Source organism: Impatiens glandulifera, chromosome 3 (genome assembly GCF_907164915.1).
Source record: "Impatiens glandulifera chromosome 3, dImpGla2.1, whole genome shotgun sequence".
In the NCBI taxonomy this organism is placed as follows: Eukaryota; Viridiplantae; Streptophyta; class Magnoliopsida; order Ericales; family Balsaminaceae; genus Impatiens; species Impatiens glandulifera.
Window position 1 is genome coordinate 6,328,392 of NC_061864.1, and position 20,208 is coordinate 6,348,599.

Consider the following 20,208-nt stretch of genomic DNA (forward strand, 5'->3'; position numbering starts at 1 on the left):
CAGCAGGAAGCTAAAATGGAGACAGACCGAGTGTATCATTGTTTGAATATGGACAAAAATTACTTGGTGAATCGTTTTCCTTTGCTTATAACAACTTCCAGGTAATAAAATAAGCATCTAAACATTGCATCTCTCTTGAAAGCTGGCCAAGAGGGGACAAAATAGTAAAATACTAGCTGAGCAACCTCGGCCTATTCAAACAATATTATAACCTAAATCAGTTAGGACTCTGAAATACTATCTGCTAAACTAACACAGAAAAAAATAAAACTAATCCTTTTGAAGCCTTAAAATGCTGCTGAAGCACCCAAAACAAAGGCATCTTATGATTGCATAGCAAGAGAATTCATCTTTTTTTGGGTGATACATCTTCACTGTAATCTCGAATACCAGAATATTTTGGACTAGAAGTATTCGTCCTGCCACTGCTATATCTGGAAGGACCTCTTTCTTTCCTAGTGCTCTTCTTGGTTATATCTCTTCTGTCACTGCTCCTACTGAACTTATTCTCATCATGGATGTTATGATCTTCTAAACCTTCAGCATCATATCGGAACCGCTTAATCTCACCATTACTGTCGTAGCGCCTGACCCGATGAATCATCTCATATTTGTCAGAATATTTTCTTCTACCGTCGTCACAGCCGTCGTACTTGCTTCCCCTACCAGTCAAATTATTAAACCTTCCTGGAAAACCCATGCGTCTAGAATTGTCATCAAATTCCGTCCTTTCAGTAGAATCCAACCGATCAAACCTATGGCTCCGTTTAAACATTCTTCCAGGAGATCTCCTACTGAAACGATCAGCATCATCATTTCGGTTATCAGTCCATTTTGAAGGATACTTGGCGAAGGATGGCCACTTCCTCTCCACTCTGGCCTCAAACCTTAAATCTGGCGACCTACTGTGGCGCTTGGCTCCCATAGTTCTTTCCCTTTGCAAATGCCTTACAGGAGGTGATCCAGTTCTAGACCGTGATCTGGATTTTGGGTGAGGTCTAGAAAAATCAGCACCTCTGACAGAAACAGGAGAAATGCCATGTCTGCTGCCTCTGGTTCTGCTGTTCCTGCTATCATCTCTCAGTGAAACCATTCTCCTGTGTTCAACATAATGACCCTCCCTGTTTACTGGTGATCTAGTGAGGGAAGGTCTATGCGGCCCTTTAGAGGAATAAGTTATAGGTCGTCTCTGACCAGTATAATTTGATCCCCTAGGTTTGGAATCATTTTGCCTGGAGTAGTAGTCTGTATCTAGTGGGCGATAACTAGATAAATAATTGTTGCTCCTCGAACCCCAATAATCCCCCAGAGAACCAGTACAATCCTCCTCCTTTTGGTCTCTGCATTGCAAAGAGCTCACTCTCCGGACGTCTGACCCAGACTCCCTTTCATCTTGCACACATGCTTTATCAAGGTTATTGGGTCTGAAAAATAATAGATACATTTAGCAATAGAGCTTTAACGAAGAATAAATAAAGAGTAGGGCTCACGAATACCCATTTTACCTAGCATAAACAGCATCCTTCCAGTGCAAGACATCAGATCGTGATGATCCTTCCAAGTGCGAAAACAATCTCTTTCCTTCAGATGCCTTGGCTTTATCATCATGTGATTCATCAATAGAATTGTACACAAAAGTGTGACTTAAGCTAATAACCTTTGTGGCAACACTTCTACCACTTGAAGGTTCACAACCTTCAGGCAGTTGATCTCGTCCTGAGAATTTAGTATTTGAGCTAGTTGATTGTGTCAGTTCCTTCATTTCATCACCTATTCCATCTTGCACAACATTCTCAGGTGAATCCCCCTTCCTGACAATCTGGCAATTAAGGGAACTAAATTCAGGTGGGCAACAATTAGAAGCATTATGTTCAGCTTCCAGATTTTCGCCATTATCCATACACTCAATTTCACCTTCAACTTCATTCCCCTCCACAGATAAGATAGGATCCTCCCTCAGCTCACCATCTTCGAAGGGTGACTCGTAACCTGTTTGAATCTCAGTCATCATCTCATTAGAAACCTTGCAACTACTCTCTCCATTATTAAAAGCAGAACTCGTTGTAGGCTTATCAGAAGACTTGTTGGACTGCAAATAATCAGGAGTAGCAGCTTCTTTGTCTTGACTCGGAACATTTTCAGCTAGGACAATCTGTCTTCCTCCACCAGTAGCATCCAATACATACAAACTGTCATGATGCTCAAGTGATTCATGAAAAGAACTCATTATACCCGACTTATTCAATGAATACTCGTCTGTTACCATTTGGCAGGCCTCTGTTTTGAGCATTTCAGGGAAACCAGGAGGTACCGTGCGTTCCTCCACATGCTTAATACCCTCCATGTTAGTGACCTTTCCTTCAATTAGAGGATCCGAGCAAGCACCAATGGAAACAACATGGTGAATTTGGGATTGACCATCCTGCAGAGTATAATTTTCTTTAGTTTGCATGATACCATTGAGAGAAGACATATCCAATATTTCACTAGATGAATTATCCACAATGCACAACTTTCTATCAACAGGATACTGCCCGAGAGACGTCAGAGGAAGCCCAGGGTACCCACACATGTCTGAACCTTCCAGTTTCTGCAGCCTTTCACTGTGGTTGCCACCATCAGGAGAGCTTAAAGCATCATTTTGAATGTTGAGAAATGGAACATCAGAGGGTTTTTCCCATGCCTCAATTTCAGTGTTCAAGTCCCAGTGTAACTTGACATATTTCACAGAATCAGATTGGTTTACTGCCTCACTTTCACTAACATCGTCAGCTTTCAGCAAATCAGCTGAAGGAATGCCTTGAGCACCTGAGGGTTCCTGTTCAGATTGTGGATCTTTGACAAACTTGCTGACTGCATCCTCAGATGTCACAGATTCTTTCAAAAGTTCCATAGATACAACACTATCTATATGTTTTGCAGTTGAAGATAGATATGAGATTGACTCATCTTTACTGTGCCAATTATCATTAATCATACTGCTGCAGGCAGTAGCTGCAAGAAGTGCAATGCCTGAGAAATCAACATGTACTTTTGCAGATTTTAACTTAGGAGGCTTGCCATCTGTGAAACTGTTATCAACATCTTTTAGACTGAAAACAGCATACGTTGAATCTTCAGAAAAGCATTGACCTGAAGCACCTTTTCCATTACGTATCTTGATCTTCTTAGATTTTAACGAGGAAGATTGATTTCTAGCTAGGGGTGATGACGAATGAGGCAAAACTCTCCTTTTCTTAAATGGTACTTGCTCCACGTGATCGGAAAAACGTCGTCCAAGAACAGCTACACCATGCTACCAGACACAAATTACAAAGTTAACTTCAAAAATGTAAATGTATCAAACATAAGCAAAACTAGGAATAGTACCTTCTCAGATTCAGAAACAGAGAACTCGTCCCTTTGAGGACTCCTAGCATCCAGTAACACACTGTTGTTAGCCCAGCTTCCAACCCCCCTCCTAGAACGTCGAGTTGTTGTTCTAGAGCCTTTGGTAGCTGTCTTCCAAGTTAACTCAGGATTTACAAAACTGAGTTCAGTACCAACTGTTCCTAGCATGTTTGTAGTTTGAGTTTCTATTCCATCAACATTCACCTTGTCACAAGCTTTACAGGGTTCCTTAGCTAGTTGTCTAGACTTTTGACCTATTAAGGGAGTAGATGCAGGAGTTCTACAGTTGCAAAAACAAGTCTGCAAGCAACATCATTGTCTTATCTTAACTTCTCAATTTGAAAATACCAAATATATGAGCAATGCCCCATAAAGCATTGGTTATTATCAGTGTGTTGCACCATCTTTAGAATCAAAAAACAATAAGCATAGTAAAATTCAAATAATACTAAGCTGCTTCTTCTTTCAAACAATTTGAAATGAAATCATGGCCTATGCTATTGATTCTTCTTTATGCGGTAGGAAATCAGCCTTCAAAAGATAACTTCTCATGTTCAATTATCGAGGAATCTTATTATATATTGACTGTAAATTAATATAGAAAGTCACTCATGTTTCCTGTCCAATATTAGGGACAACCACGTTAGAAAAAATAGGATGCATCTCACTAGAAGGTGAGAGACAGCGACAAATAGAATTCCATGCAAAAATATGTGTAAACTGAAAATGATTTGTGTTGAAAAATGATATTAACGAAGGAAACGAAACAGAAAAAAAAACCCACCATGTAATAATAGTCCACACTAGCCTTCTCCAACACAAATGAAAGAAGAACGTATCATAGATGCACACATTTGAATTCCTGTTGAAAGCCAAAATTAACCAACTGTAAGGACGATGCAAAGCTGATATGAAAACTGCAAGCATGGTAAAAGATGAGGTTCCCATGGAGAAGCTTGAAGAAACACCATTGTGTTTTCACAGTACCAAGCATTGAAGTCCTGAAATGAGGCGTAATCACTCTATCTTGGTTTTTGCACTTCTTCCCCGGTCCTATCTCTTTGGTGTCCGTAAGGGCCGCTTTCGCACAGTGCTCTGAGCAGAGAAATTGACCGAGTTGAGAGGACGTATAAGGTGAGGACAGCAGCTGGGTCGCCTGGAAATCGAAGGCGATAAGGCTGAGAAACTTGCAGAGGTGGGAGATGTGAAGATGGTGGAGGGAGAAACTAACATTTCAAGATCAAATCACGAAATGATGAAGAACATAGAGCTAGCGAGAGAGATCATCGGGGTGTTCTAGAGAAGAAAAAAAAGAAGAACTAGGGTTATAATTCAATTTCCATCTGACTGTATTTACAAAGTGAACATCACATGCCTAATTATTAAAGTGGTACTTCTAAAATCCTATGGTTTACGATTAACTACTCTACTATTATTATTGCATTTTAATTCACTGTAACTTTTCTTCTTCCTTTTTTTAAGTTTGAAAATATACTACCACACAATCATGGCATCAACTTCATCTCAAGGTATGAAGAAGAAAAACGTGACTCGATGAATCGACGGGTACAATTGACAGCGACGTGAAAGATCGACCAACCCTTAAAATGTAGTCTCACAAAAATAAAATAAAAACATGTGCGACATAATTTGTATATAAGGAATCCACGTACAATACCCTCGTCTAGGGTTACGTGAATGGTCGAGTGGTTATTTATTGATAATGATGGATGAAAATTTGGGATTTTTTTTGAATAAAATTACATTAGAAATATAAAATTCTATAATAGGTACTTCATTTTATTAATATTGTGATTGTGTTAATTGATTCCATATATGATTTGGTGAGGATAGAAAATATATAAGTGAGAGATCCAATTAAAATATAAGATTATGAATCAAAGGAAAAATAGAAGAAAAATAAAACATATATATATATATATATACTACTGGACTGGATCCTCTTCAAAGTTTAGCCCATTGGATCCATTGAAAGCTCTTATTGGCTTCTTCTGCCTTGCCTTCCTTTTTCCTTTTTCCTTTTTCTATCCTCTTCAAGAAACCAACTAACAACAATCAAACTACTAAAAGTAAACTGTAATCAAATTGTACAATGAAATAGTTATATTTATAAATTATTATCAAAGGTAAAATCTATCTTAGTATCTAAACATAATACAATTATATATAGAAAGAAGAAAAAAATGTTTAATAAAGTACCTATATAGAAGTAGATACTCAAGGATAAGCACAATAACACCATGGGTTATGACAATCCAATTATAGTAAAAAATTATTACTAAAACACAAGTTTATTAATTATTAATGACCAATACTCTATTATTTTAAATTGAATCCTTTTTAAATTTTATTATCTAAAAGACTTCATTCATTTATAAATAAAAATAATAATTTATATGTACTAAAGTAAGAAAACTTAAATACAAAATACATGTATAAGAGTATCTATGCAGTGTATTTGATATGAATCTAATGGTAGCGAAATAAAATATATTCAAATATCATTAAGTAGATACTTGGAAATTAAAATTTAACATTAATTTTATAACAATCATATGTACTTCAAAACATCATAATATATATGAGTGAATTTATTCCCTTGCACTATACCATATATTATATATATATATATGATCCTATAATTATTCTCTCCTTCCAATTTTCTCAACTTTCTTTGCCTCCTGGATCTATTGACAAATGATAACTAATAAAGATTAATTGAGAATTACAATATTGTTCGCATCAAGAACTTGTTCTCTAAGGATAAAATTAACTCGTTTCTCAACATGAACATCAATGAGCTCAATTTTATATCTATTAATATTAATGTTAAGTAATATAATTAATACATTTTTCAACAATATTTTTAATGAGAAATGATTGGGAGAGAAAATTCGAGAGAGGGAATGATGTGATGCAATTTGATTAGCCAACAAAATAACAAAAAATTTATTTCTTCTCTTTCCTCACCCTTTATCCATGTAGTGACACATCATTCTCTCATCTATTCTCTACCTCAAATTCTCTCCCCTATCACTCCTCATTTTTAATATATTAAAAACTTATACAACTTACTAACTATACACAATGTGTGTATCGTTTAATTTTTTTTGTTCCCAATGTTCTTTTTAAAGATAAAATATCAAAATTTGATTACTTATTACATATTTATTACATATTTGTCTTAAAATTATAAAGAATAACCTCACTAATATATTTTACATTGAAATAATTATTCTTAAAAATCAATATTTATAAGTTTAATTCTCACATAAAATGTTTTTATTCAATAAAAATTTATTGAAAAAACAAATTAACAGTGGTCGGTCAATAATACTAAAGACTGAAGACAAATAGCTAAATTTTTTTTATTATAACCTTGATTATTTTACTCCATTACTTGGGACAAAAAAATGTAAATCAAATTATCACCTTAATTAATGTCTATAGTATAATCTGTTATGGAAAAAACTAACCTAACCCAAAAATCATTACTTTCATTTTTATTTAACACCCTAAAATAGTTTAAATTACATTAGTGATTCGAATAGATTAAAGAAAAATAAAAATAAAATAAAAGGATTAGTAAACCTACCATATTAAATATGATTTTAATATGGCCACATGGATGATAATTACATCCCTGCAAAAACTGACCAAACATATTAAATTTGGGAAAATACGTATAATAAAAATAATTCCAAAATGTGTGTCCAGTCTTTTTATCTCTATATCCTTCTAGACAAGTTCCTGACAAGCAACTATAGGCAAAATAATTATACCATACATATTATAAAATCTAATCATGATTTAATATTTAGCAAATTAAGAAAAACAAAATTTTGATTTAATAGATATTCTTCAAAAATTCAAATGATCTAAAATGTAGTATGAATCTGATCTTAAAAAATCTAAATGACAAATTAGTGGGAAAAAGTACATATAATTTTAACGGTAACTTATAAAATAGTTTTGTATATTAAAGAATAACACAAATACTCCCAATTGAAGCTGATCTGGACAAGGTTGGACACCTGTGAAGAATACTCAAGCCTACCGTACTAATCCAACAATGAGTTCTGGACACGTGTCTCATATCATTATCGATTTACTGATTTAATGTATAGCTAAACAAAATATTATTATTTATAAGTCCGTGTATATCCAATTTAAAATAAATATAGTTATATTATATGATAAAAAAATTTAAATCATTTGGGTAAGTTTATTCAGCTTATGATTGGTTCAACTTATTTTGAGAATTTTAGGCATTTAATTTATTTTGATCTTAAAATTCATGAAATTTGATTCAATTTATAAAGTAAGCTTATTTATTTATTTATATATATAAAAGATATTATATGTATTTTTAATATTTAATTCTTTAATTAATTTAATATTTTTTAATAAATTATTATTTAATTATATTTTTATAAACTTAATGTTTTTGTATTTAAAATAATTTAAATACTTTATTAACTTAATTTTAAATTTTAATAAATTACTTAATTTAAAAATAATTTATTTTAAAATAAATTATATGAATATATTAGTTTTTATTAATTTTATATTGTAAACAAAAATAAAAATAATATAAAATTTATAAAAATTAATAAATTAAACAATAAATAAAAAATAATATAATATTTCTTTTATTAAATAAAGTGAAGACATATATATGTTTAAATTTATATTTATTTTAAATAAAATTATATAAATAAGAAAAAATAGAAAATAGTAAAAAAAATGAATAAAAAAAAGAGTGATGGTTTTATGTCTGAATTATTTTGTATTTATTTTATATTTAAAATAATTTATTTTTTAACGAAAATTTAAATATTAATAAATTACTTAAATTAAAAAATAATTTATTTTAAAATAAATTATATGATATATTAGTTTTTATTAATATATAATTTTAATTTTAATTAAAATTAATAATAATTAAGTAATTAAATAAGTGAATAAAAAATATATTTTTCTGTATATAATTTCTTTTGTCTAAATTTTATAAAATTGAAATAATATATAATAAATTTGTAAAATATGATATACATTTCTTTTTACCAATATTCATTAAACCCACCATTCTAAATATTTTTTTTTATAATATTTAATAATTGATATTATATATATCTTTTATTTACTTAATTTTAAAAATGAACAAATTATCTAAATTAAAAATTGATCTATTTTAAATTAATTATATAAATATATTACTTTTTATAAGTTTTCATTAATATATAATTTTAAAATAAATATTTTCATATATTTTTTTTTTACTTTTTAGTTTTTCTCGTAAATAAACAAATTAACTTTATTTATTTATTATTTATTATTTATTTTTTATATTATTTATATACTCTCTTGTCTATTTTTTATTTAATTTATTAATTTTATTTAATGATTATAAAATTGAAATAATATATAATATTATAACAAGGTTTTAAAATATGACATAATTTATTTATTTTTGTTAAGATTTTGTTTATTATGTGTTATCTAAAAAGATTATAATTAATATTTAAAAAAACATTATATTATTTTAAATAATAAATAAAAACAAAGTGAAGTGAATATAAAGATATAATAAATTTATAATTGTGATTTTGTATTTGTGTGAAAAAAAATTAAGAAGAGAAATATATATGTTTATATTTATGTTTTATTATTATTATTGTAACTAGGTAGATCTACGTGCGATTCACACGGATAAAAATATATTGTTATAACGTCCCGCGTTCATCAAATTTGGTGTTGAATGAAAAATAAAAAGGGTTATTAGCCTAGTTGGTTAAAGAGTTTTACTTGTTTTTGTTAGATTGCGAGTTCAAAACATAACTATAGCATTTTTAATTTTATTTTTAACCGTATTAAGTTTATGGGAGGGTCAACCTAGAATCCAACCCAAGTATCCATTTACTCTCACATATATATCCAAATTAACCACAGCTCTTGACCCGAAAATCCGAACACTTTCAAAATTAAGCATCATTATATATATATATAGATTAGTTAATTAAAAAGTTGAACTTATATTGTTACAACATCCTGCGTTCATCAAATTTGGTGTTTAATTAAAAATGTAAAGTGTTATTAACCTAGTTGGTTAAAGAGTTGTATTTGTTTTGTTAAGTTGTGAGTTCGAAATATACCTATAGCATTTTTAATTTTATTTTTAACTGTTTTAAGTTTATGGGCGGGTCAACCCAGAGTCCGACCCAAGTATCAATTTATTCTCACATATATATCCAAATTAACCACAGGTCCACAACTCTCGACCCAGAAATCCGGACACTTTCAAAATTAAGCATCATTATATATATTATATATATATTATATATATATATATATATATTAGTTAGTTAAAAAGTTGAACTTATATTGTTACAACGTCCCGCGTTTATCAAATTTGGTGTTGAATTAAAAATATAAGTGTTATTAGCCTAGTTGGTTAAAGAGTTGTACTTGTTTTTAACCGTTTTAAATTTATAAGTGGGTCAACCCAGAATCCGACTCAAGTATCCATTTACTCACATATATATCCAAATTAATCAAAGCTCTCGATCCGACAATCCGAACACTTTCAAAATTAAGAATCATTATATATATATATATATATATATATATATATATATATATATATATATATAATTTTATTTAATAAAAGAAAATAAAGAAGAGATAATGAAAAAAAGAATATTAAAAAGTGAATCAGATCAAAATAAATGTTGAAATTATAAACTTAAACATTTATAAGAGGAATGTGAGAAAATTGTGTAATTATTGGGTTTGATTATAATTTTTTACATTAATTTATTATGTAAATTAATGTAATTTCAAATTGAATTTAGTGTGAATTATCATTTGATTTTAATTTTATTTAATTTATTTACCAATTTTTTTTTTATCTCAGTGTTCCCTTCAAACAATAAGTAAAAAAATATGTAATTGTGGAATCTACGATTGTAACGCCCTAAAATCCTAATTTCCTACGCATAATTCAACGTAATATCAGTCATAAATGTAGAAGTGCTAGGGTGCATTTCTAACATTTCTATTGAAAAGGGTGATATAAAAGTCGGTCGTACGGTCTCGTCCCTCCTTCCACACGCATCTCCTGCACCATGCTCTCCACTCCAAGTCTTCCTTCACTTGTCATAAAAACTCTGGCTGGGTCATTACACCACACAAACATAGTAAGTCGATAAATCCAACAAGCATTTAAAAGAAGACATTAAAAGAATTTATAGTACATTGCATCCATGAGGGATTTTTAAGGGTATATCATGAGTCGATAATGCACAGTTACATCTTGAGCCATATTGGGACCCTAGACCTTGAGAGCTAATTCTCAAGGTGAGGTATTCATCCGTCATTTCGTCAGCTATATTTTGGAATCAGACTACCAAAGCTCATGTTGGTAGCCATTCTCTCATATTCGTCAATTCCTTTGAATCCATAACTCTTCTATACAATCATCATTTTTTAGAAAGCATGGACATGAAATGAAAATATGTTTTAAAAACATTATGCATCGTTTATATAAAATACATGAATAAATAGCTTTGTGTGGGTTTAGAAAACAGTATAAAAAGAGTATTTGCCTGATAATTCATAATCTGCAAGTTCATCGGTCGAACCATTCGGTCTTGAGTTTCAGTATCCTCGGTCCTACGTCTTAGCCAGGACCGAAGGCTCTCGGTCGGAAAAAGTAGAATTTTAGGATGTTACAACAATTGTTTTTCAAGTAACCGATGAGAGCATTTGAAGTTTATAGGTTTTTTTATACAGTATATTATGGTAAGAATTGTGTTACTATTTTGATCATATATAAATATTTTCAATCAATCCTCACATGAGATATATTTTCGATGTTGTTTATCACCCACGCTCAAACAGGATGTTTTTTAATATAATCCAAAATATTAGTTTAGTTAGAGATTCTTTATAAATATTAGCTTATTTTACCTTAATTTAATTTCTTGTTAAGAAATATATATATCTTTTTGGACAGATTATAACAGTCCAAGGATTTGTTTAAACTTTGTAAAATAAATATCTAATACATAACTTGACTCAACAATGTAATCGATTTATTATAAGAAACCATAAAGTCAGATTTACTTGTTTTAGAGTTGAATATTTTTAATGAGATTTGAACCCATCACTAATTAATAAATTGACATTCTTATCTTCAACCACTATACTATAACATTTTTTTATTTAAAATTATAACAAATTTAATAAAATATCTTATTATTTTTAATAAATGGCTGCCCTAGCCCAAAGTCTTGTAACCGATTTTGGCCACAATATATTTTGTATAATATTTGGGTGTTACAACATCATGATTAATATTGTGTTAACACTAATTAATTGTTATTCATAATCTAATTAAACTAGTCTTTAAGTAGAAACAAACCACATCACGTGCCCGATTATATATATATATATATATATAATATATTCAAATCAGCTCATTTGTCAGTACCATCGGATCATATATTGATGAAGGTGATAAGCATATGCATTACTAGAAAGAGAGAGAGAGAGAGTATGAGGGTTTTTAACATAGTTTATTTCTTAGAGTAAACTGATCGAGTAACTTGCAGTTATGAAATTTTTATGAACAATCATTTTCTATTTTTATAAAAGTATTTAGGTAATATAAATATTTAAAAAATAAGTTATTTTCCAAATAACTTCAAACTGATTTTTTTTTTAAACATTAAACTAGCTCTTTGTGATAGTATGATTGAAGAGATGACCCAGAAACATAATTTGATATTTTTGTTCTTAAATAATACTAGGATAGTTTATAAAAAAAAAATTATTTAATTTAAGTGCACAAACAATTTTTTAAGATATAGTAGTATTTCACAATGTCCAGGGTTTGAGTAATTTTTATTTTTATATTTTTTTGTTAAATATTTCAATAAGAAAATACTGTTTTAAAATATATTTTAATTATTATATGAATAATAATGGGGAGTAAAAAATTATAGCGAAATTATAGAAGTGAAGTACGTGCAATGGTGATTTTAGGAGGATGACTAAGTATAATTAAAAATGTTTATTTTTTTTTTCTTTTACATTGATAATTAATGTGCTCCTCTATTATTAACGACTTTCATTTTTCATTTGTAAATATATATTTAAATATTTTATAGTTAACTTATTTATTTAATAATATATTTTTAAAAATAATCAAAGTTATAATGAATAAATATGAATAAATCAAATAACAAAATATATAAATTTATTAAAAAGAACAAATGATAAAAAAATATAGTTATAGATATTCCAAACAAAATTATTTAATTTATTATTTGTAAGTAATTATTTTTTATATTAAATTATATTATTTCTACTCTACATTATATTTTGTTATATGATGTTTGGAATGTTAATGGTTGACTATGAAAATTAATAAAAAAAAAATATTAAGTGATAATTAAAAATAATTTATAAGTATATTATGGTGTTTGATTTTGTAAAAATAAATGTTTAGATAATACATTTTTTAACCACATTTGAAGTTATGTTTTTTTAGTATTTTTTTTCTTTAACATATATATCTAAATTAACGAGCTTTAACCCTAACTTGTTTAGACACTTTAATTATTATATATATATATATATATATATATATATATATATATATATATTAGATTGAACTAATATAATAATTAATGAGTGAATATTTTTGATTGAGTATAATATATTTAATTATTATTTAATTTAATTTAAATTAATTTTATTATTAAAAATTATATATATATATATTAATAAATATGAGAGAATAAATTACTAAACATATTCTCACTATATATATATATTAAATTTAAAAAATTATATATATATATATATATATATATATATATATATATATATAACAAACTTAATATATAATAATATATATAACAAATATATATATATATATATATTTAAAATTTTATTTATAATAATTTAATAATAAAATATTAAGGAGAGAAAATTGTTTTTTTTTAATAAAAAAAAAGTTGAAAAAAATAAATTATTAAATATTTTAAAAATGACAGATAATTTAAAATTTAAGAAAGAGAAAATGTAAAAAGAACAATGCCACGTTAATTGTTGTCTCAATCTCTAAGAATCTTTAGCTACCCTTACTTTGTTAGTTCAAACAAGATTTTTCAAATATGTGCAATATAGATCTGAAATAAATTATTTATTAAAAAACAATGATTTAAAAAGATAACTCAAAACTAAACTATCACAAAATATAAATTGATAAAAAAAATCAACATATTAAATTCATAGAAATGTTAAGATTCAAATTAATCAACACAATGAAAAGATATAAAACTACGGTGAAATAATACCACTAACCAGTTGTAAGAAAAATCAAAGATAAAATAAATTTAAAAGCCTAAATGCATATAGATTGGTTTGGAGAATATTCTCCACCATAAATTAGAGTCACAAAGAGTAATGATAATGTCCCCCATTTCAAGAGGATATTTCTCATATTTATGTTACTTTTTCAATTTGACTTATTGTTAATGTAGGATAAAATATATTTTTTTTAAATATAAATGAACACAATTAAATATATAATATTATTAGTATATTTATTTATTATTCATATTTTATAAAAAAAAAAAACAAAAAAAATGTTTACTTATGTATAGTAATATAAAAATTTAATATATTACATTATATATTATATATAAAAGATCATTTACATTCTTTTATTTAAAAATATATATATTTTTAGAGAATGCAATATAAACAGTATTTTGAATAAATTCTCTAAAACCAACTAAATAAGAATTATATTATTTTCACCATTATCCACCTCATCGTCAACTTATTGTAACGACATTTTCTCATTTACTATATTTTAACTCAAAAAACAAACCAAAAATAAAATAAAAATGAAGTAAACCCTAGCTAGGACGGTTTTCAAGGGATTAATAGCTCTTTTCACTTTTGTAGAAATAATGCTTTCAACTATTGGGAAAGAACCATCTAACTATTCATATATCACTCCTCATGACCTCATCTAGGCCACACCTAAAATTTTCATCTTTTTTCCCTCATCACACAATATTTAATTAATTTCAATAATATCTCTTCAAAAAGTATTCCTTCATTTTTCTACTTTTTTTATTTACTTCTTTTTAACATATAATATATATATATATATAAAGATTTATTTTATTAATTCATTGTGATTTTTCCTTAGCCAATGGACTAATTGGAAAAGACTTTTTTTGGGTTAAATATATATATATATATATATTTATATATATATATATATATATATATATATATATGAATTATTGATCAAACCACCTTGTCAAATGAGAATCCAACTAGTATTGACTTGAAGTTACCTTTGAGAGGTCACTAAAGTCTAGGCCTTGGTCTGATCCCAATTATACTTTAATATTAAATTAAATAGTAACTATCACAACTATAAATTTACTGAAAATATTATTTTCAAACTAATTCACTAGACTGAAACTATTTTTTTCTTCTCATAAATGCATATTTCCTGCAATTTGTTGGTAGTTATTTATAAGTGTAAAAGTACTATAAACTTTAGATAACTTTCTTCTCCTTGATTTGTTGAATATCTGTTCAACCTCTCCTTTATTATTTCTTCCTTTTCTCATAAATACACATACCTGCCAATTCTTGGTGCATGTCTACATGTAAAAGTAGAAAATTGAGAGAAAAGCTATATTTCTATCAACAAAAAATAAGAAGTAAATAAAAGTTGATCTTAACTCTCTTTATTTTATAAACAAAAAGTCAATATATTTATCAAAATTTGTGTAGCATAAAATTGTGCAGTTCACTATATTAGTTTATATAATATAATGATATATTATATTGGTATATTATTATATTATGTTATATTATATTTTATAATAAATATATTATATTATATTTTCTTTATTCTAACCCATTAAAACTTTATAAAAAGATTTTGATAATAATGTGTTCTTCGTATTACATAAATATATATTAGAGGTGTTTTCAACTATGACGATTTGATTTTTTTATAAATATATTTCAAAATTGATTACGAATTCACTAATATTTGTTCACTCTATATATTTATAATAAAATGAACGCAATAAGATATATAGTTTAAGTGATAAAAAAATTAAATATTTTAAATTCAATTTTCACTAAAAATGATATAATCTAAGCTACCCATATAATAAACACAATGATAACAAAAAAAAAATGACATATCAAGGTTGGTAAGTTTGGGTAGTGAAAATAATAGGTTTTAAAAAATATGGGCACATTTAATTTATTCTATCATGTGATTTTTATTTTGCTTCAACATCATCTTTTATTTTAGTCCACATAAAACTCATTTGAGAGAGACCTTGAAATTTGAATATTTTTCTTGAAAAACGTTGACTCCATATATAAGTTAACATGAGCATTGACTTCAATTAAATTTCGTTATTGATGTATCATGAGCATTGACTTAAATTAATTTTTATTTTTCCAAAGACACTATACTTGTTTGATTCAACTTATACTCTATATAAGTTTACTTTAAATAAATAAAATCAAATATATTTAATCGTTTAATAAATATCTTGAATAATCTAAAATCAATAAAAAAAATTTTTTAACTGGTCATACATTAACTAAAATTATAAATATAGTGAAAACATTAGGTTTATTTTTTTTCATATTTTATATATTTTTTTTAGATAATTAATAAATACAACTCATTATTATTAATTGGAGAAAAAAAAAAAATAATAATAACACTATTTTAGATTCATGTTATTTAAATAATTTTGTTGAATGAAAAATCATTTTATTTATTAACAACTTATCTTAAATAATAAAAAGATTTCATAAAATCAACCACCACCTGAAAAAAGAAAAAAACAATTAATAGGTCACAACTACACCCATGAATCCTCCCATTAATGCAATCCAACCAACATCAAAAGGCACCTCTCCAGATCTCTCCCTATCTCTATATCTCAATCTTATTATTTCTTTTAAGTCTCACAACTACTAGTATTATATATTCTCTTTCAACTCATTTTCTAGTCAAATCTTCTCACAATGGCACCTACATCTGATCAAGTACCTTCAATGGAGAACGAGAAGACAATGGTGAAGGTGAAAATCCTAAGCAAATCCCAAGTCAAACCTGCCGGAAAGTTCATAGGGAGAAAAGAATGTCAATTGGTCACATTTGACCTTCCTTACATAGCCTTCTTCTACAACCAGAAGTTGCTCATTTACAAAGGCTATGAAGGGGAGTTTGAGGATGTGGTGGCGAAATTAAAAGATGGGTTGGGGGTAGTTTTGGAAGATTTTTATCAGCTGGCCGGGAAACTTGGGAGAGATGAAGAAGGGGTGTTTAGAGTGGAATACGACGATGAGATGGACGGAGCTGAGGTGGTTGTGGCTGCCGCCGACGAGATTGCGGTGCCGGAATTGTTGGAAGTGGACGGTGCTAGTTCTACCAGGCTTAAAGATCTGCTGCCTTATAATGGTGTCCTTAACTTGGAAGGCCTTTTTAGGCCTCTCTTGGCTGTGCAGGTCGATCAAATTATTTATTTTATTTTATTTTTAAAACATACATAACCTTATTAATGTCAAACTCGTTTGTTTAGAGAAAGACAATACACACAAATTCCTAATGGGTCCCATCTTGTTTCAATAAATAAATAAATAAAGGGCATGCCGTAAATTTAGGCTTTATTTAATATAATTATTGGTTATATGTTTTTAACAATTTAATTCATATTGTTCAATTTCACAGATAACTAAACTGCAAGGTGGGTTAGCTATCGGCTGTGCGTTCAACCATGCTATCCTAGATGGAACATCTACGTGGCATTTCATGAGATCGTGGGCGGAGATCTGCTGCGGCGCACCAGCGATCTCGGTTCAACCTTTCTTTGACCGTACTAAGGTTAGGAATACCCGAATGAAGCTGGAGCTGCCGGAGAAACCGATTACCAGCAACACTGACGTCATCAGATCGGACGTCCCTTCTTTGTCACGTGAGAGGATCTTTAAGTTCTCGGAATCGACGGTTGACAGGATCAAGAATGAAGTTAATGATGGAAGATCCGACGGTTCTAAACCTTTCTCCACTTTCCAGTCTCTGTCTGCACACATTTGGCAAGCCGTCGCACGTGCGCGTCAGCTGAAGCCGGAGGATCCGACTGTTTTTACCGTGTTTGCTGACTGCCGTAAACGGGTCGACCCAGCTATGCCCGATTCGTATTTTGGAAACCTAATCCAGGCATGTAGTTAAGTTAACAGTTTATTTTGGAAACGGGTCAGGATTTGTTTGATAATTAATTAATTAATCTGTTATGCTGCTGCAGGCAATTTTCACTGTGTCGTCAACCGGGTTATTGGCCGAATCGAAGCAATTCGGAGCTTCGATGATCCAGAAAGCGATCTATGGCCACGACTCTAAGGTGATTAACGAAAGAAACATGGAGTTCGAGAGCAACCCGAAGATATTCGAGTTTAAGGATGCGGGTATGAACTGTGTGGCGGTTGGAAGCTCGCCGAGGTTCAAGGTTTATGAGGTGGATTTTGGATTCGGAAAACCGGAAAGCGTTAGGAGCGGGTTGAACAACCGGTTTGACGGGATGGTTTATCTTTATCCGGGGAAGAGTGGGGGGAGGAGCATCGATGTGGAGATTAGCTTGGAAAAAGGTACAATGGAGAGGCTTGAGAAAGATAAGGACTTTCTTCTAATGGAAGAATAATTAATTATTATTATTATAATATGGAAGTGTCCTTTAAGGTTGTCGGATTAATAATTTAAGGGCCCCCCATGTTTGTTTCTTTGTTGGTCTGTCATGTATGTTTGGATTGTGGTGAACCTAGGCTATTTTATTATTTTAATGTTTGAACTTGGTGTTATTTTATCTATTTTATTTTTAGTTTATGTTGCTTTACATTAAGTAGTCAATATTATGTTGGAAAAATATTTTGTTTTACTTATTTATTTTATGTTTAGTTTATATTGCTTTACATTGAGTAGTCAATATTATGTTAGAAAAAAACTTGGTGTTACTTATCTATTTTAATTTTAGTTTATATTGTTTTACATTGTCATTAAATAGTCAATATTATCTTCTTTTTTTAACTTGGTGTTACTTATCTATTTTAATTTTAGTTTATATTGCTCTACATTAAGTAGTATGTAGTCAATATTGTGTTGAAAAAAAAATAGTGTTACTTATCTATTTTCATTTTAATTTATATTGCTAGTCAATATTATGTTGGAAAAAAACTTTGTGTTACTTATATATACATTAAGTAGTTAAATATTATAATGGATTTTTTTTTTAAATATAGAAAGTTAATTTGATCTTTTACGATGACTTTCATCTCATCTTAGACCTTTCTAAAAAAAATCTGTTAATTTTATTTATTTATATAACTAACTCATTTATTTATTAAAAATGTATTTAATTAACATTTAATCTAATTACATTTTTGATGGTATTAATTTATTCTCTCTTTTATTTATTTATCAAAATCTATTTATAATTTATTTATATTATTCTTATTAAATATATTTAATCATGTATTTACAAATTATTTGAATTTAAATTTTAAATGTATATATTTTTTGAATTATTGGCCTTACTTCCATTCAGAAATTAAATTTTAAATATTATTTTATTAAATATTATAAATATTTAAATAAATTATTAACAATTCATTATACACATTCAAATAATAAGAATTCAAATAAAATCAAGAAAATTAACTATTAAATTTATTTTATTATGTTTTCTTATTAATTGATTATTCTTCAACTATTTTTTTATTACTCAATTTTTTTTATTATATAAATAATTTAAAATTATATATATAAATTCTTATTAATATATACACCTAATTTATATCATTTTAAAATATATTTATTAAATTATTTTTCACGAAATTTAATAATTAAAATATTATATTAATATATATGTAAAATTATATCATTTTTAAAATATTTATCATTTATGTAAGTTTTATACATTTGGTTGGTACAAAGGAATATTATATGATTGGTATAGTATAAACTATATCCATAGTGTTTTAGTACGATGTTTTTTACATTGGTAATATAATTATATAATTTATATCTCATATTTGATATAAAATAGTAACTAGTCCCTCCTGTGTTAGGTTCAACACTATTCTTATATCATTTAATTTTTAATTTTTTATTATACCTTTTATTAATATTATATATAATTTCTTATTATATAATATATTAAATATATTTTATTTAATTTAATATTATTATATATAATCAATTTTAATATATATTTATATTTTAAACAGTTCAATATTTTAAATAAAAAATATTTATTTATTTTTATAACTATAATTTTATTAATTATTATTTTTTTATATTTATTTATATTATAAATAATATTTTTATTTTAGTTTATTTTATTACAATTATTAATAATATTTAAATTAAATAAATATAATTTATCGTTTATATTATAATTATAATTACATTAATTATTAAATATTAACACTATAATAATTTATAATAATAATAAACAATATTATTTATAATATAAATAAATATATAAAATAATTATTTTAAATTAATATTTATACAACTTATACTATATCTTATATTATATACCAAATACAAAATTATAAATTATATACAATTTATATTATTTCTTATAATTCATACAAAATATCAATAATCTATATAAATTATATTACCCTATATTATTTATACCTTGTTACAATTTATACTTTATATAA

The 20,208-nt window shown here is 27.3% G+C and overlaps 2 protein-coding genes across 3 annotated transcripts; one reads left to right on the top strand and one right to left on the bottom strand.

Moving 5' to 3' along the window:
- Positions 1-33: 33 nt before the first annotated feature.
- LOC124929156 lies at positions 34-4,722 on the bottom strand. 2 transcript variants are annotated; one of them, XM_047469445.1, is made up of 5 exons: positions 4,378-4,722; positions 4,175-4,252; positions 3,370-3,690; positions 1,506-3,295; positions 34-1,424 (listed from the first exon to the last, which is right to left on the bottom strand). In XM_047469445.1, exons 2-5 carry the CDS (start codon positions 4,175-4,177, stop codon positions 347-349), a joined length of 3,192 nt encoding a protein of 1,063 aa, XP_047325401.1. In that variant the 5' UTR covers positions 4,178-4,252; positions 4,378-4,722; the 3' UTR covers positions 34-346. The 2 variants fall into 2 exon arrangements, with proteins under 2 accessions (XP_047325401.1, XP_047325402.1); XM_047469446.1 differs by having other exon boundaries at positions 4,359-4,722.
- An 11,685-nt stretch (positions 4,723-16,407) lies between these two features.
- On the top strand, positions 16,408-18,342 carry LOC124930991 (BAHD acyltransferase DCR). The gene is made up of 3 exons (XM_047471373.1): positions 16,408-16,992; positions 17,216-17,704; positions 17,790-18,342. Exons 1-3 carry the CDS (start codon positions 16,510-16,512, stop codon positions 18,180-18,182), a joined length of 1,365 nt encoding a protein of 454 aa, XP_047327329.1. The 5' UTR covers positions 16,408-16,509; the 3' UTR covers positions 18,183-18,342.
- Positions 18,343-20,208: the final 1,866 nt, after the last annotated feature.

Excerpts from the sequence above, each read along its gene's own strand:
- LOC124929156 (XM_047469445.1), bottom strand. Across the intron at positions 3,296-3,369 it reads CTGTTTCTGAATCTGAGAAG|CATGGTGTAGCTGTTCTTGG; the intron begins GTACTATTCCTA and ends TGTGTCTGGTAG. Across the intron at positions 1,425-1,505 it reads AAGGATGCTGTTTATGCTAG|ACCCAATAACCTTGATAAAG; the intron begins GTAAAATGGGTA and ends ATTATTTTTCAG.
- LOC124930991 (XM_047471373.1), top strand. The coding sequence starts at position 16,510 with ATGGCACCTACATCTGATCAAGTACCTTCAATGGAGAACGAGAAGACA. Across the intron at positions 16,993-17,215 it reads GGCCTCTCTTGGCTGTGCAG|ATAACTAAACTGCAAGGTGG; the intron begins GTCGATCAAATT and ends TCAATTTCACAG. Across the intron at positions 17,705-17,789 it reads ATTTTGGAAACCTAATCCAG|GCAATTTTCACTGTGTCGTC; the intron begins GCATGTAGTTAA and ends ATGCTGCTGCAG.